This window comes from Carcharodon carcharias, chromosome 12 (genome assembly GCF_017639515.1).
Source record: "Carcharodon carcharias isolate sCarCar2 chromosome 12, sCarCar2.pri, whole genome shotgun sequence".
In the NCBI taxonomy this organism is placed as follows: domain Eukaryota; kingdom Metazoa; phylum Chordata; class Chondrichthyes; order Lamniformes; family Lamnidae; genus Carcharodon; species Carcharodon carcharias.
In genome coordinates this window covers 43,990,746-44,013,844 of record NC_054478.1, presented here as the reverse complement: position 1 = coordinate 44,013,844, position 23,099 = coordinate 43,990,746, and the positions used below count along the sequence as shown (strand labels likewise).

The following is a 23,099-nucleotide window of genomic DNA, read 5'->3' as shown; positions in this document are numbered from 1 at the left end:
ATGGTATTAGCACAATAGAGAGGGATGACCTAAGTTCAGGAAACCAGAATGTGGAAACGGTTTGGGTAGAGACGGGGAATGGTGAATGCAAGAAGTCACTTGTGGGAGTTGCGTACAGGCCCCTAATAGTAACCACATGGTAGAATGGAGCATAAAGTAAGAAATAAAGGGAGCTTGTCAGAAAGAAACAACAATAGTCATGGGAGATTTTAATCTATATATAGGCCAGGATTTTTACCTTGGCGGGCGGACGTGGCAGGCGGGCCCAGGACCGGTCATGAAGTCCATTCCAAGACACTCCCACTATGATTGCCAACCCTCCCGGGAGACTGCCAGAATCATCCCCAATCTCCTAGAGGCTATTAAAAGCAATCCGGGAAATTGTAAAATGATAGGATTCCCCATTAACCCATTAACTTCCATCCCGACAGCTTGAGTCCATTTCACTGAAAGGTATTTCATAGGCAGGGTCGGCAGCACTCATGCATAGGTGCAGCCAGAGTAATGACATAGCATATTACGTCATGGCCACACATGTTGTTGACCTGAGCTGCTTGCTGCCTTGCCTATTTTGTGTGTGTGTGTGTTGGGGGGAGCAAGTGGAAAGACTGGGGTCTGTGCTGGAGGGGATGAAGATTCAGCAATGGCTTTTTTAAAGGGCATTTGATTGTGGTTCCAATGGGATTAGCTAGGATACAAAGTACTTTCATATGCATCAAAGAAACCCACCCCCCTCCCGCTAATGTCCAGGGGTTTGGACTTTACCTCCCCGAAGGTGCTCACGAGCTCGTGCCATATCCATGGTTCTGCGCCGACATTTTCCAGGATATGGCCAGCCGGAGTTGGCAACCCTCATTCCCACAGTCTGACTGGAAATGAGGATAACCATCAGCAGTTCTTTTTGCTCTTTGCATGGGATTGAAAATCTGATGCAGTGCAAAATCTTTTCCCCTAGTGATTTTGAGATCCCTGGCCTCAAACCGAACTCCAGCATCACACTTTGTAATGCCTGTAATACATTCCCTGAAGGATCTCAAGTCTGAGGATTCTTGTTTTTTTTTCCTTTATCCATAGGGCTAGCATTTATTGCCCATCCCTAGTTGCCCTTGAGAAACTGGTGGTGAGTTGACTTCTTGAACCACTGCCGTCCATGTGTATGACCAACCTCTCATCATAAGTTAGCAAGTGATCCACAACGTTGAAATGTCTTTGTTGCTTAAAGTGTTGTTTCAGGATGAGATTGTTTGGAACATATTCTGGCCATCCATTTTTGCAGTATTCTCTAATTTTACCACATTTTTCATCTGCTTTTTGTGCTTGTCAGGTATCATTCAGCCGCTGTGTTGTTGCAGGTGGGAATTCTGTAGTCAATGAGGTATATGACTATATATCCTCAATGAACTTTATGTCCTCCTGTTCAGGCTTCTCAACAGAAATGTGTGATAATGCATCTGCTGTTGTTTGTTATTTGCCTTGGCATATTTGGTCATTGAATCTCATGAGTCACAGCCAAAATCTCTGGACTCTAGCTGGCATGTTACTGGTTCTTTAATATTTAATAAGGTTCTCACAGACCCACGTGGCTGCTAATTCCTCTATTTCAATTACAGAGTATTTTTGTTCCATGTCAGTCAATGACCGAGATGCATTATGTACTGGTCTGCATGTTGCATCTTTCTGGATTTGAAAGAGTACTGCTCCTTGTCCAGTCGCAGACGCATCTGCAACAACTATTATGGGCAGTTCTGGGTCTTAGTGTGCTAGTATGTCTGGTAAACTACATTTAGTGTGAAGTTTAACAAGGACAGGAAGCAGATCATGGACAATTTATACTGAAATTTTTTGTTAAGCAAAGAGACATGCCGTTGAAGCTTTTCATCTTTCACTCATCTGGATAGATTTGCTAGAACACCAATTCCAAAGGAAACACCAACTTCTGCTGCAAGAGAAGAGAGTGCTGACTGGTTGGCAAGTGGACTCTGATTGGTAGAGGCATTGTAATGGAGAATGCACCAGGGAACGGTTAATTGCCAAGCTTTGCTTAAATTCAAACCAGGCAAATCAACTATGATTAGTCCAGGCATTGCCTTGGGGAATGAATGAGTGATTGGCTGCCCCCCTACCCCCTCAAGCTTTTGGTTTGTTGAAAAAGGCATGATGTATGAACATGCTATTTCTGTTTGCAAAGGTCAGGGCCCAGTGTGTGGATATATGTAGATTCATTCCATGGCAATGCCTCTACCAATCTGAGTCCACTTGCCAGCTAATCAGCACTCTCTTTTCATGCAGTATAAATTGTTGTTCCCTTCAGAATTGGTATTCTTACGAATCTGTCCTGATGAGTGCAAAATGAATGATTTCGACAGCATGTCCCCTTTTTCAGCAATACTCAAGCTCTGTACTACAAAACAGCGTTTGAAATTTATATTTACATTAGGTTCTGAAGAAGAGCTGTATTGGATTCAAAATATTAACTCTTTCTCCACGGATGCCGCCAGACCTGCTGAATTTTTCTAGCACTTTCTGTTTTTATTTCAGATAGTCAGCATTAGCAGTATTTTGCTTTTAATTTATATTGCATACTCAATTTTGTTGATAGATGCAGTTCTAGTGTTAACTGACATGAGATGGTGCTGTTTGTTGCTGGTAAGGTGTTAAAGGGTATTCCATTTAGAGTTAGACATAGTAGTATTGAGCCAGATGGTACAACTAGAGTCAGCTATAAGTTGGGGGAAAAGCCTGCAAATCTCTGAATGCAATCGAAAGGGGTTTGTACAGCTGCAACAGCCATCAAAAAAGATAGGTTCCAGTAACATTGGGAAAGATATTGGTCTGGAGTAATTAAAGCTGCTTTCATATTGACATTGATGGCATATGCTAGTAACCTGAGCTCCTGACAGATTGGTTTTGTGTAGCTAACAGCAATCTCAATACAAACTTGCTGAGTTCAATTTTTTTAAAATTCATTTACAAGATGTGGGCATCACTGGCTAGGACAGGATTCATTGCCCACCCCTAATTTCCCAGTTGAAATAAAAATAGGACATGATCAGGAACTGGGGTGCAGCCGTAAGTGTCAAGTGACCTTGTCTGAGTCAAATGGTCATGGGTTCAAGCCTCACTCCATAATTTGATCACATAATCCAGGCAGACATGTCAGAATAGTTTTTGAAAATGCAACCTTTTCAAGTGAGATGTTGTATCAAGGCTCGCTCTTCTGTTCAGGCTGGGATAGAAGATCCCCTGCAACTTTTTGAAAAAGGGCAAGACATTCTTCTGATTCCTGGCCAACATTTCTCCCTTAACTAAAACTACCAAAATTTGCTTGCACAGCAAAAACAAAATTACCTGGAAAAACTCAGCAGGTCTGGCAGCATCGGTGGAGATTTTCTCCGCTGATGCTGCCAAACCTGCTGAGTTTTTCCAGGTAATTCTGTTTTTGTTTTGGATTTCCAGCATCCGCAGTTTTTTGTTTTTATATTTGCTTGCATAGCAATAGTCACCACACAACAACTTATGTTTTTATAGCACCTTTAAAATAATAAAATGTCCCAAGATGCTTCACAGAAGCACTACAAAGCAAATTTGGATACGAGGCCAGTTTAGGTGATATTAGGGAAGATAGCCAAAAGCTTGGTCAAAGAGGTCGGTTTTAAGGAGTATCGTAAATGAAGAAAGAGGTATAGAGACAACGAGATTTAGGGAGGGAGCTCCAGAACTTGGAGCCTGGGTATCTGAAGCACACGGCCACCAATGATGAAGCAATTAAATTCAGAGATACTCAAAGAGGGAAAAAATAGATGCGCGCATATATCTTGGGGGGCTGTAGGGTTGGTGGAGATTACAGAGATAGGGAAGGCTAATAACATGGAGGAATTGGAGAACATACATGGAGTTTTTAAAATCAATGTGTTGATTGACCGGGAGCCAATGTAGATCAGAGGGTGATGGATGAATGGGACTCGGTGCAAGTGGGGACACAGGCAGCAGAGTTTTAGATGACCTCAACATTATGGAGGGTAGAATGTGGGAGACCAGCGAGGGGTGCATTGGAATAGTGGGGGAAATAAAGACATAAATTAGGGTTTCAGCAGCAGATGAGCTGAGGCAAAGGCAAAATCTGGCAAAGGGATGGATTGACATTAGTGATGGCGCAGATGTGTGGTTGGAAGCTCACTTGAGGTCAACTAGGACACTGAGGTTGCAAACTATCTGGTTTCGATTCAGGCAATTGACAGGGAAAGGGAAGGACATGGTGGCTTGGGAATGGAATTTGGAACTGGAATCATGGACAATAGCTTCAGTCTTTCCAATATTTAATTGGATGAAATTTCTGCTCATCTAGTTTTGGATGTAGGATAAGCAGTCTGGTAATTTAGCAATAGTGGATAAGTCAGAAGAAGTGGTGGCGATGTTGAGCTGAATCCCAGCAGTGTACATGTGAAAACTCGAGCCATGCTTTTGGATGCTGTCGCCAAGGGGCATCATGTAGATGAGAAATAGGAGGCAACAAAGGATAGATCTTTGTGGGACACCAGAGGAAAAGCTGCAAATGATACTCTGACTATGATTAGAAAGATAAAGATGGAACCAGGCAGGTACAGTTCCACCCAGTTCGGTGAAAGTGGAAAGGTGCAGGGGAAGGGTGGAGTGGTCAGCCATGTGAAAAGCTGCAGACAGATCAAGAAGGACAAGGAAGAGTAGTTTACCTTTTGTCACAGTTACATAGGATGTCATTCGTGACTTTGATAATAGTTGTTTTGGTACTGTGGCAGGGTAGAAACCTGCTTGGAGGGATTGAAACATGGAGTTCTGGGAAAGCTGACCATGGGTTTGGAAAGTGTCAATATGTTCATCAGCATTGGACAGGAAAGCAAGGTTGGAGATGGAATGGTAGTTTAAAAGGACAGTAGAGTCAAGGTTTGTTTTTTTGAGGACCGGGGTAATGATAGCAGATTTGAAGAAAGGGGTAATACCTGAAGAGGCAGAGCTATTAACAATATCAGCTAACATGGGGATCAGGAAGGGAAGTTATATCGTGAACAGTTTGGTGGAATTAGGGTCAAGGGAGTAGGAAGTGAGTTGTGGACAAAATGAGCTTAGAAAGGGCATGAGGAAAAACACGAGAGAAACTAGAGAAGGATGCAAGTACAGGGCTAGGGCAAGGGGAACTTTAGAGTGACTTCAAGAAGTAATTGATAAGAAGCACTTTGAGGCATCTTGAAAATGTGATAATGCACTTACATATCAATTCCGAGGCAACAACTCGAACTGTGAGGGATATGCTGTGAAATGATTATTTTTGTGACTTAAGTTTTTGTAGAGCGGCACTGTGCCTGCCTCCTCCATTCTAGTTCACATTTGATGTCTTTGCCATCTGCCAACATGTTCCTTTTTTATAATGTAAAAGGATCATGTTGCAAAGTTAGAGGCAGATCACACAGGAGCAACATCAAAAGAAGTATAAGAAATATCACAGATACATCATGGAAGGATACTTCTGATTGCTGCCAGTAGCAGGACTGTGCGTGTATCTTCTGCTGATAGAAACTTCAGAAAGCTTTTCTTTAAGAATTAAAGGGCGAAATTCAAACCTTTGAATCATAGACCTGCCTTATCCCAAGTATCACCTAAATCAAGTTTGCTTTAATTAATCTGAATTTCTGCTAAAAGGAAAGGCCAGAGAAAATTATTTTCAAAAATATTAATAGCACTGCAACATAAACAACTAGAAAAAATCCTCCTCAGGACAGACCACTGAGGTTAAATTAAAGAAGTATGATCTTAAATAACTGCCTTTGCCCTCTAAATTATGCTGAGCTGTCTATTTGTCTGCCAGAGATTGAATTGCAAAACCATTTATTTATTTATAAATTGAATGACCACTCATGATAACTTCCCTGCACCAGCAGATTCTGCTGAAATATTATTTCTTCCATTGAAAACAGCAAGTGTGTGAGAATATAATTAGACCGGGTGGTATTATATTGGTCTTTTATACAGCTATTATTTGCATTTAGAATATACAAGTAGATGTGCCAATGGGCGATTGTGATCTTGGGAAGGTTTCTTACAAAGTAATGGTTCACAATGTGTTACAGTGATAGCCAATTAACTGACTGCCACTGGAGTTGCTGTTATAATTTGGATGGTGGCCTGCTCCCAGGTGCTGCTGGCCCATTCAGAGGGGCTGGCAGATCAGCAGCCTCAGTAGTGCGAGCACTAGCAGTGGCCATTGCTGGATCTGCGCCTATGGAATGGCCAGTTTTTTTTATTCATTTACGGGATGTGGGCTTTGCTAGCTAGGCCAGCATTTATTGCCTATCCCTAGTTGCCCTTGAGAAGGTGGTGAGGTGCCTTCTTGAACCGCTGCAGTCCATGTGGTGTAGATACATCCATTGTGCTGCTAGGAAGGGAGTTCTAGGATTTTGACCCAGAGATGGTGAAGGAACAGTGATATATTTCCAAGTCAGGATGGCGAGTGATTTGGAGAGGAACTTTCAGGTGGTGGTGTTCCCATCTATCTGCTGCCCTTGTCCTCCTAGGTGGTAGTGGTTGTGGGTTTGGAAAGTGCTGTCAAAGGAGCCTTGATGAATTTCTGCAGGCATCCTGTAGATGGTACACACTGCTGCTACTGTGCGTCAGTGGTGGAGGGAGTGACTGTTTGTGGATGTGGTGCCAATCAAGTGACCTGCTTTGTCCTGAATGGTGTCAAGCTTCTTGAGTGTTGTGGGAGCTGCACTCATCTAGGCAAGTGGGGAGTATTCTATCACACTCTTGACCTGTGCCTTGTATATAGTGAATAGGCTTTGGGGAGTCAGAAGGTGAGTTACTCATCACACCATTCCTAGCCTCTGACGTGCCCTTGTAGTCACAGTATTTAGATGGCTAATCCAGTTCAGTTTCTGGTCAATGGTAACCCCCAGGACGTTGATAGTGGGGGATTCAGTGATGGTAATGCCATTGAACATTAAGGATTGGGGTCATCAAAGTGGGGTCTGGGGTCCCTAGGGCCATACAGGCAGGCCCCAGTGATCGGTAATGATGTGAGGTGGCGAATGAGTCACTGAGGACAGGCAGAGCCATTGCTCCAGGTGTAGCCAGTGCCACCGGTGGACCTTTTTGTGGCTCATGGAGGGCCAAAAAGGAGGGCATACCCCCCCCAGAGCCCACTGGGGAGTCACCAGACTTCAGTGTTGTGGTCTCCTCACACAGCAGTGGTTCCTCTTGACCTGAGTAAAATGGCAACCGGGAAGGGGCCCTTAACTGGCCACTTAAGTGGCTCAGTTGGGCTCTCGGTGGACAGTCAATCTGTTTCCTTCACTGCCATTGGCAAAATGACATGGCAATGGGAAGACATCGGGCAGACATCGGGCAAAACACTTTCCCATACTAATGGGCTGGATTTTATGCTCCCTGATTGGTAGGTTTGAAGATGGGGGCCTCGTACAGCCCAGTGGGCGGCCTGCCTGTCCTCGACTTGTGTGGAGATGGGGGGCAATGGTGTGATGAAGGAGGCATCAGGCAGCCTTCCTGCCCTTGGGCCTATTGAGCCCCTTAACTGACCATTTAATTGTAGTTTGCCCGTGATGGGGTCAACCGTGCCATGCACGAAGGCTGGCAGCTTCAGTGGCACAGGGTGCTGTTGGGCAAGGGCAGTTTGGGGGACCAATATTAGAAGAACCAAGGGCCCATAGGAGGTTCCTTAAGGTGTTTCTGGCACTAATAATCCTTTAATATCCCCTTTATTAATAGGATTTCACACCATTCATTTCTGAAACTTGCCTTAACATGCACCGCCATCCCCACTTGTAATCTGTCCCAAAATATTATAATGCTCTTACAAAAAAAAGGTACCTTCAGTTCTTATTTTACTTTGTTGCCCTAAACATAGCATCTCCCTTCTTAGTCCTTTACTTACTTTAAGGAGGCATGCAGGGCAGCCAACGGGATTGTGGACGGGCTCCTCCCCCTGACATTTTAGCCGAGTGGACAGAGGCCATGGTGCCTTGTAAAATCCAGCCCGATGTTCCAAATGCAACCTCAGCATGGCTAGATTAAAGTTCACAATGACTCCTTTCGACTTATAAGTCAATTTTACCTTCCAGCATGTTATTTGTTTTGTCGAGATGACACTATATTGACGAGCTTTAATGATTATCACCAAAACCACAGATCCCTTTCCTCTCTACTATCTTCAGCACATTATTTATTGTGTATTCTGTATTTTCTACTTGTTCTGCTAAATCTCACAACTTTAATTTATGTTGAATTGAATCTGCACATTGATTTAGCCTGTCCAAGTCTCTTTATATTCTTGTACATTAGTTAGCAAATTAGCAACTGCAACCAACTTGGTGTCATTTACAAATTTAAGACACTTATAAAAAACATAGGGGAGAATTTTCTCCCCATCGGCCGGGCTGAGCGGTAGCTGGCGTGGGCGGGTGCGCAGCCGATCACACCCCATGATCAGCTGCATGCCGCCATTTTATGTGGGCGAGCCAATTAAGGCCAGATCAGCGTAATGTGCACTTGGAAGTGCTCAGTGCTACCTGTGTGGGCGGGGTGGGGGGGGCAGTCGGGGTGAAGGAGCGCAGAAATCGCCCTGAGGCATGGAGCTGGCTCAGGGAGATTAAATTAAACTGAAAGCATGTTTAAAATAAAGAAATAAAATTATGCAGACATGTCCCCGGATGTGACAGTGTCACATGAGTTGGGACATGTTTATGAATTTTAATAAAATTTTTTATTTAATTTATAAACCCTTCACCCCCATGGATGAGATTTCATGAGAAATGCGAAGGCTGCCTGGGCTCTTTGCCTGCCCGCCAACCTTAAGATGACTTTAATTAGGTGATTAATGGCCTTAACAGGCCAGTGACTCTTTGGCGGGCGTGCAGCTGACTCTGGTGCGCGCCCACTGAACTGAAAAGATTGGAATGATGCTCGGTCCCGACATTACCGTGCGTCATTTTACGCATCGGCAATGCTGAACAGAACAGTCAGCCCACAGACAATGCCCAAAGTTTGCACCTGACACTAAATTGGGAGCAGTGAAAAGAAAGACTGGCAAAAGTTTGGGATACACCTAAGCACTTTACAACCAATGAAATACAGTCACTGCTAGATTGTATGACACAGGACAGCCAATTTGAGCATCGCAAGGTCCCACAAACAGCAATGCGATATGACCAATCATCTGTTTTTTTTCAGTGATGCTGATTGGAGGATAAATGTGTAGAAACACTGTGTAGAGCTCCCCTGCTCTTCTTCAAGATGTTGCCAAAGAATCTTTTACATCCAATTGAGAGGGCAGTCAGGTCTTAGTTTTAGCGTCTCACTCGAAAGATGATAACCCTGACAGCACAGCAGTTCTTCAGTACTGCATTGGCAGGTCAGCCTAGATTTTGTGCTCTATTCTCTGGGACTTGAATCCAAAACTATCTGAATCAGAGGTAAGAATGCTATTGCTGAATCATTAATAACCAATGATGCAAATGTGAAATACCAATCTTATGTCCCATCATAAAACTAGCACATTTTATTGTCTAATTTCCAGCCAAGTTTCGATTCAGCCTAATACTTTGTCATGTAGTCCCTAGCATATACCTGGTTGACCAATTTGTTATGTGAGACAGTGTCAATGAAGTCTAGGTGTACAAGATCCACTACTCACTTTTATCCACTAGATGTGTATTCTCCTCAAATAAAGATATGTACGTTTGAAGTATAAAGATATTCCTAGTAATTGAAACTGTAGTACATAAAGAATCCATTGGTGTGTAAATTATTTGTGTGTGAAGTCATTATCATAAAACAAGCTATTTATGGAATTGATCCTGATGAAAAAACTTATGCCTACTGCCTCTTATCAAAAGCAAATGCCTGCTTTCTCAAACAATAATGTGGTTATTACTGAAGTTTCAAAAAATCTTTAGTCAATTTTATTTTATAACTAAAACTCTTGATTGCTGCAAGTGTTGTTTGCAAATACATTATTTTAACGCATAGTTATTTATTATGTATACACCACAACCAATTACTGATTCACAAACTAAGCCATTAAATAGTAATTTTGTCACCATGGTGACATAACAATATCACAACTGAATTAATTGAAAAGGGTAAATGTTTGAATTACCAACAGGCTCCCTTTGATTTGAAAAAAGATTCTTGATGTTACTACCATCCATGTTTGCTGAACTGATATTGTGCCCATCGCTCCAGTAGAGTTTTCTGTAAGAGAGAAAACAGTGCATATATTGACTAAAGTTTAAAACTAATCACACAAAATGTTTTATATTATAAACTTCTGTAATACTTCAAGGTGCTTTGCTTATTTGACCTGGGTTGTTTTTGGATTAATGTATAATTCTGGCCCCATCATTACAGCTTTTCGCTGGTGGATCCTTATATCAGACAAATGGAGCAAACTATTTGCCGTTATTTGAAGTCAAATGCACCACTTCTAAAATATTAAGTGCACTGACTGTTTTGGATAGCTATTCTTGAACTTTGTACTCTTCCAGCACACACCTGCACACCGCATAGGATGGAGAAAAGCAAAAGAAATATTGATAATCTGCCCGTTATCATATTGCCCTCAAAGTCATATGTCATCTGACTTGGAGGTGCATCACTGTTTCTTCACTGTCATTGGGACAATGTTTCAGAATTTTCTACTCAACAGCATTGTGTGCACACCTTCAGCAGATAGATCATCAGCAAAAGTTCAAGAAGGCCCACCAACATTTCAAGGGTAATTTGGGATGGGCAAAAAACACTGGCCTGGACATTGAGACCTACATACTGAGAAAGAATAGTGAATAATCATACAGTTGATAATGCTGTTGCTACAAGTGAGTATTTTTGTGTTGGGAATGCTGAGATTTTATAACACTGAGATTGTCATAATATTTAGCAGCTTAGGGGAAAAGGAAAGTTATAGGATTTGAGTGCATTTTGGGACTGCAGGGTAAGGCAGCAGTAAATGTGTTGAGTTGTGGGGCCTGTGTGGGGAACATTCCTAGCATCTACCACACGGAGGTTCTGGGATGACTCAGTGGAGCTAAGTGTCAAGAAATTGGGAATGGGGGTTGGCTAGATTCTGGGGAGTGCTAGGAAGATTTTTGTTGTGTGGGGCCATCTGAATGGGACTCCTGGGATGCATGAACATTTAGCTTTTAGAAGAATAAAAAGGGGTGTGTTGGAGAGCAATAATGTTTGGTAAGCTCAGTGTGCTGGAGAAAAGCAAGTCTGGAATATATCAACAAGCAGTTAAAGGCTTGCAGACCACCTATAGGGCAGGTTTTACCAGAGGGAATGAGAGAGGGCAGAAAAGGTGGCAAAAGACAAGGTTGAAGCAGATTCAAGCAAAGATTTTTGAATAAGAATTGTACCTCCCTTTCAGAGCCTGTTCTAATGGGCAATGCTCAGGCATTCCAGTTTCATTATGGGAGGCCCTCTAATTTATTTTCATGGCCCTAATAAGCAGAGTGCAAACTGTTTGTAGTCTGGACCAGCCAAACATGGTCAAAGGGATAGCTGCTGAAAACATTTTCAAACGGTTTTTAGTCAATTCATCTATCTGTCACCTGACAAGTTAATCAATTCAGATCCTTCTCAACTAACTTCCTTGACAATACGACTTCCCAAGCGGATGAGGGAAAGCCTGAGAAGCTTTTGACAAATTTTGACAAGGAAGATCACTAGTTAAGCTCGAAGCCATGGGGAGTCAGGGATAAACTTTGGAGTGAATAAGATATTAACTGAAGGCTAAAAAATAATGAGCACTTACAGGCGACCTACCCATCAATGTCCCACCTTTAATTTTAATGTGCCCTTGTGACCTCATGGTATCATGACAGTAATTTTAATACTGGCAAGAGCAAGGAATTTATTGCAGCCTTAATGCCAGGTGGAGAGAAGAGGAGGATCTGGGATTAGAAAAGGCCAATTAAAGTAAATTGTTTTGCAGATCCTGCAGGAGTAGCAGGACTCCTATAGAGCCCCAAGGAAACCTTAGGCCTTCTGTCCCTGAAGACCTTCCTGAAACACCCTACCCATGTCACCTGCATGTGGTGAACTTTCTTCCTGCTGCCTGAACTTCTTCTCCTATCTCCCAGTTAGCAGTCACTTCATGCTCATTTCAGTAGCATGCAGTTGAGGCCTGGGAAATAAAATCTTCCAGCCTCATGCTACTGAGTTTGGGGGGTTTTGGCACTCAACCAAATCCTGCTCCAAGGTAAAATCGGGACTATTTATATTCCTATTTCTATTCCAATGTGTTTAATCTAATTGGTTTGTAAAAATAAATCCTTCCATCTGAACATAATCTTCATTTGCGCCTATACCGTACTTACACTTCTGTGCTTCAGCTGATCCTAAAATGGCAATGATTACATTACATGGACAATGCAAAGCTTAAATTGCTCTCTCTCTCTCTTCCCCCCCCCCCCGCCTCCTTCCCCCCCACACAAACCTTAAACCAGCTTATATTTCAACTCTTTCTTGGACTCGAACTCAAGTTCTGTCGAAGGGTCATGAGGACTCGAAACGTCATCTCTTTTCTTCTCCACTGATGCTGCCAGACCTGCTGAGTTTTTCCAGGTAATTCTGTTTTTGTTTTCAAAGCTTAAATTATTTTACTTATAGCAAAAAGGTATAATGTACAACAGCTTACCCTTTTAGTGGGTGAACTATTAGACACTGTGGGTGGTCAAGTCCATGAATGATAGAAGTCCGCAGGGATCCATTTAATCTTGCAACATTTATTTGTGTTTCCTCTAAATCTGAACTCGTCCAGTATATGTTTCTGGAAATCCAATCCACTGCAAGTGCATGAGCGTATGGCAGGTCTATGAACAAAAGGAATATAATTAGTGAATGAACAAAGTTACTTATAAAAATGATCAATACTAAGGGAAAGCTAGATAAGATGAGAAATGAAGAGAGGATATTTCAATAGGGTGTGAGGAAGTAAATAGAATGGGAAGAGGCTAAGCTGAGCCAAATGGCCTGTTTCCCTGCTGTAATTTCTATGTACTTTTATTGATGTGCTCCTAAACTTAGGCATTATTAGATGACTTGTTTGAATTTCACAAAACACAAAGAAACACTTGCAAAGGCACAACCTCTTGTTTTGCTAGTAGACGTTTTGCCTTTTGAGGTATGTTAAATGGATAAGATATGGGAGATTATCATTTCTAAAATGTATATTAAACAAAGTGCATGCTTTGAACAGCAATGATTCTTCCAAGAGTATCATTAAGACAATTCTCCATTTCATCTTTTGTTACTAACAAAAAACTTCAACCACTTATTATTTCAGATATGATGGCCAATCCTACTAGCACATAGCAATGTATAAACTGCAAAAACAATTTGTTAAATCATTTACATGAGATATTGCCACTGACTTGTTACTTGTTTTCTAAGTCACTTTACCAGATTTGTAAACAAGACTAAAAATGAGAAAATTATGGCTAGATTTTGAGGAAAAAGCAACAACAGCTGAATGGCGCAGTATGTTATCAATGGACTGGATTTTATGTTGGCAGCTTTAATGCAAGACTTCCATCCCTGTCTCAGGAAGATGTTCTGCCTTAGAGACCTGGCAGCTAATTCTATTGGCCAGCAGTTCTTTAGTCCCCTCGTGCCAGTCGGGGTGCTGTCCACTGCTGGGACTACAGGCAGTCTCATCTCTTGGGTTAGGGTCTCGGTGAGGGGGTTGAGAGAAGAGTAGGTGGGGACCAGTTTCAGGAGGTCGAGGAAGAGGGTTGTGGGGGGAGGATGACCTTTGAGGGGGTGTCTCCAATGGGCCCAGGAAGTCTGTAAAGTAGGGTCCCTACCACCGCTGTCTGACACCAGACCATGCAGCCAAATCTGCTGGGCTTCCCACACGGAGCGGGTCTTCCTTCACTGTGGGAAAAATACTGGCAGAAGCAAGGTCAGCCCCTTAACTGGCCAATATTAACAATCAATCACTGGGGAAGCACTGATTGTTGCCAGTGATGCAGCCACCATAGGTCCAGGATTAATAAGGGGCTGAGGCCACAGGTGAGAGTGAGGGCGGGATAAAGGTCAAGAGGAGAGATTTGCTGCGGTGGGTGCAGAGAGGCTGGTAGAAAGAATAGTGGGGTGGCACTTAGTGGGCTCCCCACTTCTCGATATCAGGTCCCCTTATCTGGCACTGAGTGTCTGACAATGAGGGACCCAACCCCCCACCCCCCACCAGCCCCTCCCCTCAACCCATCCCAGAAGCCTGCAAGCAAACACAACAGGGTTTGCTTTTTGAGCTCCCAGCCTGGCAACTGCCCCACCCGCTGCTGGTTGCATATCAGCGGAGGCAAGATGAGGCCCTTAAGTGGTTACCCTACCACCTGATTAAATGTCCCCCTGCCTCCAAATCTGCCTCGGGGGATGACATTAAACTCCACTCTACATATCCAAATGCTCAACATTGTCATCAATAGTAATTTAGGCCAAAAAGAAAGGTTTTATATGGAGCAAAAGCAATGAGCATTTGTCTTTTGATCTGTCGGTAATAGGTTTGAATCACAGAATAGGCTCCTATTTATATTTGCCAATTCAATTGGTTCAGTCTCCATCCATCCCAATAATTTTCTCCTCAGAGATGCTTCTCCACCATTTCCCGCATCCTTCCTCTCCTGAAGGCCTGGTCCCTTTGCAGTTCTACAGATGCAGATAAATATTGGCATTTCAGTAAAGTTGCCACCATTAAAATCAATCTTGGTCTCTCAACATCACTTTCTGTGGGGGGTCACTGGATAGCAGTCATTAGTGGTTGATTTTATCTTCCCTAATTCAGGGGTGCCTGATTGCTAGCCATTCCTGCCCCCAGCCCCCTCAACTCTGCCGCTACCACTCCATCATTGTCTTGATATAAGTCCACCAATTCTTCACAAATTGAATAGAAAATAGATTGTCTATAGGTCTCAACAATTCACTAGCTGCATATTCCAGAGAGAATCCCATACCGAAAGACATTTTAATTGTCAGTAAGTTGTTTGTATCATCATTGCATCTGTCTAATGCCTATATCAGAACATTAACTATGGATAATAAAGGTTTAAAGCATAACATCTGCTATATATAGCTTTCATCATTAATTCCCACTTACCTGCTGAGACCACTGTTTCTATTCCTGTGCCATTTATGAAGGCTCGCTTTATAAATCGGGGCTTTAAATCAGACCAGTAAATTCGCTCTTCTAATGCATCAAAATCAATTGTTTTAACTTGACTGACATCAGGGTCAGTAAATGGTGTTATGTAATTGTAGTATGGATTATCAACATCAACTCCACGGATCTCTGAATTTCGTGAATAAATAAAAAACTCCTTTTGCTCTGCACAAAATAATGAAAAGTCTCAATATTGTTCAAAGGCATTATACGGCTGATTCTGCCTAATGATTGAGCATTATGTCAGTTTGAGAGCAGTGCATTACATATTAAATCAATTAGACAGTTCTAAACACTGAAATTCAAAGGGAAAGATTGCACCATGAAAATTAAACCTATTTTTTCTTCTCTTTTTAAGAAATGTTTTAAAAATCCTTTACATTTTCACTCACTTTTAATTAATCACCAATTAGCCACACATACCATGAAACCCATTCCATCCAAAATAACATTAAAAACAGCCCTAAGGCTATGGTAGCACAACCTATCTTTTTTCTCTCCTTTTATTGCAAGTCTGAAAGACAAATATTTGAACTTCTGACTAATTAACTTAGAGAGAAGAATTGCTTTAGTTGCTATGGGCCACAATATTGAAAAACCATTCAAAATTAATATGTTTAGAAATTTCACTAGGCTTTAAGCGGAATGTGGAAAGTGAAGCAAAATTTTAGTTTAACTGCACATATGAGTGCCAATAAGACAATATAATTAAAGCCAGCTAATCAGCTAAGGTCAGTCAATTGTCTCTTTTTAATATTTCGATTTTAAAAATTTAGGTTAAGGCAAGACAACACTGTCTCGAAAGAATAAAGTTGTATTTGCATAGCACTTTTCATGCCATTGAAATGTTCAATGTACTCCACAGCCAATTAAGTATTTTTGATGTGTAGTCACTGGTGCAAACATGACAGTCAATTTGTGTGCAGCATGGTCCAACAAAACAGCAATAACTGCTAAATGAATGTATTTTGGTGGTGTTCGTATTGATGATTAGGGCACCATGAGAACTCTTTGATTCTTAGATAATGCCATGTTATCTTTTGCATTGAACTGGACAGGCAACCAGGTCATCAATTTAACATATCATCCACAAAAAAGCACCTCCAGCAATGTAGAACTTCCTCAGTACCATGACATTCAGCCTAGGTTATAGGGTTAAGGTCCATTTTGGCTGTAATTGGCATTCCAGGTGCAAATTGTGCTCAGAGTTGGGCTGGTTTTCTGAAATTAAGTTATGATTCAGTTTGTACAATCATAAACATAAAATCGTCCATGAGCCAGTGCAATCAGACAGCATTTAAAAACGCAATTGTCCTTTCTTCTTCCATTAAACAAGATTCCTGGATTATATTTGTGTGGCAATCTGTTCAATTTTATGCATATAGCTAAGAATGGATTTATCACAAAAAATAAGTATTTTAGTATCTAATCTAATAGCGAGTAACCCAATTTAAGGTAATTGAAGACTACACAGAGCTATTTACAAATTTCATTGATGTACGGCGTTCACTTGCCTAGTAAATTCATTATTTCATATTCAAAAGTTTTTAAGTGCTTAGTAGTGCTGCTGCACCTAAAAATAATTTATTTTAAGGGTCTCCCCAAAGGCCTGCAAATGGGCACAATTAGGGGGAACTTGACATGGTGATTAATTTGACCTGGCGTGGGACCAGTTTTGTGGGTGGTACCACCTACCAGCAGAAAGTTTATTTAAACCAGTGCAAAAAACCATGGAACGCTATTTGTGCTGGGCTTAGCTTCCACTTGAATTCCGCAATCTTTTGCACTAACTTGGGCAATTTTGAGCGAAATGCACAGAAACTCCCAGAAAAATCTGTCAAGAAACTTTGGGCAGGATTTTCCGCACCCGTCCACTGCCACGATCTACCGGTCCCGTTGCAAGTCAATGGACTTCTGGCTGGGGCGCCGCCTTGCCCGTGGTGGGTCCCGCCCGTGACGGAACCGGAAAATGCTGGCCTTTATCCCTTTGTGTTCCAGTCCTGAAATGGAGCTTGAAACCACCAGCTTCTAAAAATAGCTTTCCTAACATAACAGAAGTTAATAGATGGTGTAATGCACTATGTGCAAATATACATCTCAAGTGAACGCCTGCAATGTAAAGGAGGCACTCTTGTGGTTATTGAAAATCAGTTCGAGGCTTTATTTTGATTTGACAGATTTCCAGGCACTTACCATAGCAGTTCTTCTCATCGGGGGCCAGTTTCATCAGATGAGGACATGTACATGCAGCAGTTCCATTGTAATTAATCAGGCACAAATGAGAACATGGCCCTTTGCCATTATTAGACTCACAAGGATTTGGTGCTGTAATTATAAACACAACTTCAATTCATTATCAGATTTTCCTGTTACAGTAATCATCCAGTACACAAGTATAAATAACAATTGTAGTGCTCTACCAAAAACTGTGAAGAACTGATAAACATAAGATACAAATTGCATTAATGACGACACTGCTGATTCGAAACCACAACAATGTAATTCGATAAAAATGGCAGAGGAAAAGTTCCCATGAACACATTGTTCCTAAAAATCCATATTGTAATTGAAACCCATTAAAGCAATTTCAAAACCAACTCAATGTCAAATAAAGATTTAACCTTGCTCTTTCATCCCACGATTTACAATCTTGTTTATTTCTTGAAATAGATATTTTCTAAATTCTTGGCTTTATTCATAAAATCGTTAACGAGAAGGTTTAAAGCCATATCACTGTATTGATTAGCCATTAAGGTACTCTCAGAACAAGAAGGCAGTTAGCATAATTGAAGTGGTCAGCATGTCATAAACTTTCTACGGGCATAATTTTATGCTGGTGGGATTTTACGATCCTGCTCAAGTTAATGGACTTTTGAATGACTTGTCGCATTTTCGGCCCTGCCTCCACCACGACAGGGCCATATAATTCCGCGCTGTTACTTGACACGCAAGGTGTGCTGAGTGTTTTGGTGCCTGAAGTTTGTTAGTCATTTAGTGTCATTGCTATAAGAAAACCCATGTTCTTCAGGAAACCAGAATATAGAGTTAAACCGGAAGAGATTTATCTGTGAATTCATGAGCTTTCCAGCATGTCTCCAAAGTACTAAAATGAGCATTGTAGCATCATTTTTTTAATGCAGTCCTTATGCTACACATTACCAGCAGGAAAAACTAAGAACATTTCACTTAAGAAACCAACAAAAATGCATTCGGAAGCAGTTCAGAGAAGATTTATTAGGCTAATACCAGGAATGAACAAATTATCTTATGAGAAAAGGATGGAGAGGTTAAGCTTGTATCCACAGGAGTTTAGAAGAGTAAGAGGTGACTTGATCAAACGTTTAAGATCCTGAGGGGTCTTGACAGAGTGGATGTAGAGATGATGTTTCCTCTTGTGGGAGAATCTAGAACTAAGGGTCACGGTTTATAAATAAGGGGTCCCTCATTTAAGACAGAGATGAAGAGAATTTTTTTTCTCTCAGAGGGTCACGAGGTTTTGGAACTCTCTTCCTCAAAAGGCAATGGAAGCCGAGTCTTTGAATATTTTTAAGGCAGAGCTAGACAGATTCTTGATTAACGAGGTGGTGAAAGGTTATCAAGGTAGATGGGAGGTGACAATCAGATCAGCCATGATCTAATTGAATGGCAGAGCAGGCTTGAAGGGCCGAGTGGCCTACTCCTGCCCCTAGTTCGTATGTTTGTATAAAGAAATAGAGACTTGCATGTATATGATGCCTATCATGTATTCAGGAGTCTCAAAATGCTTTGCAGCCAATTTTGAAGTATCGATGCTGGCCAGGATTTTCCATGCGTCGGGTGGGCTCGGCCGGAGCAAGTGGTCACGGAGCTGACTGCCGCCTGCGATCTGTTCGGCACCACAATTTCGCTCGGGCAGGCCAATTAAGGCCCGCCCAGTATGGATCACGAGCAGCAGTGTTGAGCGCTACCTATGCGGGCGGGAGAAGGAGGGAGAGTTGGGTCCAGTGCGCTTAGCGTTTCAATCTCCCTGCTGCCTCAGGGAGATTGAAGTGCTTTTTAAAGACATTATTAAAAACATTAAAAATTTAATGAAATATGTCCCCTCATGTGATACAGCCTCATGAGATAGGATGTGTCTTTATTTCCAAAATAAAGTTTTTATATAATCAGTATTAGCTTTAGGAAGCCTCGTCCCGCTCGTGGATGAGGTTTCCTAAAAAACGTCAAGGCCGCTTGGCCTTTTCACCTGCCTGCCAACCATTAGGTTGGACGGGCAGTGTAAATTTGGAATTAATTAGGACATTAATGGCCTAATAGGACTTTCAATTATTGGCAGGGCATGCAGCTGGCTCCAGCGGGCGCCCATTAAATGAAATATTGTGAGACACGCCCAACATCATCACGCATCACTTTACGTTCCAGCGTGTCAGGCTCGCCCCTGCACGCCGACTGTAAAATTCTGCACACTGCCATAACATAGGAAATCCACACAGCAAGTTCCTATAAAAAGCAATGTAATAATGAGCACATAAATTGTTTTCGAGATGTTGGTCCAAATAGTGCCATAGGATCTTTTATGTCCACTTGAGGGGCAGACAGGCCTCAATTTTGCATCTCATCAAATGCCAGGATGGTCTGGTTCCAAAATATACCCACCCGAAATGAATGGACCTTTAGCTGGTCCGTTAAATTATCCATCCCACCTGTGACGATTCCTGCTGCAATTGGGACTGGAAAGTCCCGACCCAAAAGACACCTCTGGAAGTGCAACACTCCTTCAGTACTACAATGGAGTATTAGCTTAGGTTACATGATGTTTTGAAGTGACCACCAACTGAGTGATAATGGCTAGATTTTCGCGGATTTGGGGAGACTCTGCGGTACCTTTAAATATGGCAGCCATGGCCCAGTTCCGGGATTCCTGGTTCCATTCCTGATTCTCCCAATTTTCATGTGCAAACTAAAGGTGCGACCTGGCGGAGGTCACGAGCCCGCACCCTGTGTCCCCAACCTGACTGGCTCCAAGCAGGAACAGGCATCTCCTAGTCCCCAGCATTTTTCATGGAGTTGAGCCAGCTTTTCAAGGAGTCATGGTTCACAGCCCCTCAGAGGTGCCAATGAACCATAGTCTGGATGAGGGACCCTTTTGAAAAGTACATTCAAAAAGTCTTACCCATGTCCCCGTTCCAACTATAACCCGTCCACTCAATCCCATGGCCCCACATGCCCTCGTTGCCAACCTGTGCCCCTCTATTTACCCCCAATGTCCCCTTCTACCCTTTATGCCAACCTATACCCCCAACCACTCCTCATGGTTCCTCATACCCTCAATGCCAACCTATGGCACTTACGAACATAGGACACTTCAATGCCCATTTGCCCAGTATACACTCTATATAGAACCAACCCTAAGGTAAAAATAGCATGTTTGGAAAAGCTTTAAAAAAACAGTGAATCATTCATAACTTTCCACTTCCTAAAAATAACTATTTTTACTACAACACTATAAAAGTGTCAATCATCTAGACCTTCAAAGTTTCAATAACAGAAACTACAAGCACTTGACACCTCTTTATCTTGTGCAAATAAACATGGTTGCAATTGACAGAACAGATCACAGGGATAGAGCTGTCAATCAAGCAACGTTTTCCCTTGGGCACAGCTGTTTCAACAGACTAATGAATGTCTGGTCTCCCAGCCTAGCCTCATTATGCCTTTGTGGCTGCCTGCAAATACTTTCCAGGGGCTGCAGGCCCAACTCCAGTTATCACCTGCCCCATTGGAATGAAAATCCCACCTGTGCAGGCACTTTCTCCTGAGGCGGGTGGGTGGTCAGATCAGGAAATTTCCTGATTCCTGCTACCTGCCTTTAGGATGAAAATCCAGCCCAATATTTCTGCCTCTGATCCAGAACAGTTGGGTTTGAGCCGCACCCCAGACAACCCTAGTCAGCAGAGGCAAAGGTGTTGGCTCTAGATATGAGTTTGATGCCGGGGAGATGGGGATGGTTTTGCATCCAATGGGGTGAGGGTGTTCACCCAGCCCATTCTAAAGGGTAGATTGTCTCTTTCACCTCAGTTGATGACCATGTAGAAGAAGGTACTCCAAAGATAAAACAATGAAGGAGGCAATAGAAAATCACCTCAGCTACTCTCAGTGGCTCAAGAATCTCATATGTGTAACTTGAATTAGCACCTGGCCTAGGGTAGAGCAAAATGGACAGAGTTATTTTTAAGTGCGTTCTACATTATTTAAAAGAAGAATATCTTGGAAAAAGAATCCCTGCCAGACATAACGTTGATAAATATTTGAGTAATTTCTGAAATATTCTCCAACTAAATATATTATACATTATTTTCACTGCATAATTTTGACAATTTTGCAGAAGGACATTGAAGGTTAGGTTCCCCTTTATGTTGAAATATTTGCGAAAGATCCTTGAAAAGATGATTAAGTACAAGCTGCTGACACAATCTGTTTCTGCATTTTTAAACAGTGCATAGCAATTCAATTTCAGTTAAATACACTGTCCACATTTTCAGTAGTGGTTATTCTAAAGTCTCTGGTTGCTAATAGGATTAATGGCAATACAGCAAAAATCCAAAGCTGAAGTTACTTGCAAATACATTTTAGGCTTTTAAAGTGTATTGCTGAAGTACATTGTTCTTCAATGAATGTAGTGGAAGCACAAATTGCTAAAAAGTTTTTTGTGAAAAGAATAAGCAAACATTTGAGAGTTACAATTATATGGTCTATTTACATATTCTACTGGTCTCAGCTAGTTCCTGCTAATTGCACAACGCTCACCTAACAAAGCAGAGGTCAGCATCATTTGCAACCAACATACATCACCAACACCATCCTGCATTTATATAGTGCCTTTAACCTAGACGTTTTTTTAAATGTGCTTCGCAAAACAAAAAAGTAATTAATTGCTCATATCTTGACCTGCTTTAAACCACATTTCCGATGTGTTTTCTGGTATGTCATGCAATTTAACAACCTGATATTTATGTGGCGTTTTAGCTTTAAGGAATTGTGGTAATTACTAGCTTAAAAGATTTATTATTGATCCATATTAAGCATGGAATGTTAACAAACACCTCAGGCCAGAGGTTAACACCAATTTCACCTTAATACAACCTTATTATGACTGTTATTATCAATATGGATTTGCTGCATTGGACAGCGTCTATTTTGAAGTGTTTAAACTTTTTTTTAAGGGTCTTCTTGAGTTCATGGAATGCACAATTGGACTTACATGCAAAACTGTAATTGGCTTAATCATTTTTTATTTGATTGCCTGACTGGCTGTCCTTTACTGCAACAACTCTGGGGCATATGTCATTCGAGACTGACTTTCAATATGATATGTACAGGAAGGTCATTGTCAATAAACCTGCAAAGAGGTTCCACAAAACCTGAAGGATTCTGAAACAAAATAATTAGACGGGGCACAAAGTAACACATAGTCCTTTTGGGCCAAATGACTTGCTTCCTTGAAGTTTATTTGCTGTGACTGAATTCAGGGACAGAAATCTTAAAAGGAACCTAGACTTCTTACACTATTTTTACATGAGATACCATGATACAAACAGAACATATGAAACAAATGAAAAAACATATCATGTCGAGGTCAATGTTGCCAGGATCTAAATTGGTAAACACAGGAAATAGTAACATTTTGTGCACATTATCCTCCACTGGCTATTTGCTTACAAATGCTTACAAATAGCCAGTGAAAGATCATGTGCACAGAAGGAGCAGTCTTCATCACTGTTAGACCCCTTGCCCCTTTACAGCCCTCATCCTGCAGCCTCTTCTCTTGCCTGAGGCCAGTTCACCCCCTTCCCCAAGCAAGCCCTAGCTCTGCAGCCATTGAGAAGCCACCCCCTGCCTTTTGGCTGGTCTG

The 23,099-nt window shown here is 41.8% G+C and overlaps 1 protein-coding gene across 1 annotated transcript in view; it reads right to left on the bottom strand.

Moving 5' to 3' along the window:
• LOC121284946 (low-density lipoprotein receptor-related protein 1-like) overlaps nucleotides 1-23,099 on the bottom strand; it is a 1,922,347-nt gene that overhangs the window by 668,578 nt on the left and 1,230,670 nt on the right. Inside the window, exons 28-31 of the mRNA XM_041200912.1 lie at nucleotides 17,402-17,533; nucleotides 15,146-15,373; nucleotides 12,686-12,860; nucleotides 10,145-10,239 (exon numbers count right to left, since the gene is read on the bottom strand). Coding sequence (XP_041056846.1) covers nucleotides 10,145-10,239; nucleotides 12,686-12,860; nucleotides 15,146-15,373; nucleotides 17,402-17,533 — 630 coding nt within the window. The remainder of the gene's footprint in view (nucleotides 1-10,144; nucleotides 10,240-12,685; nucleotides 12,861-15,145; nucleotides 15,374-17,401; nucleotides 17,534-23,099) is intronic.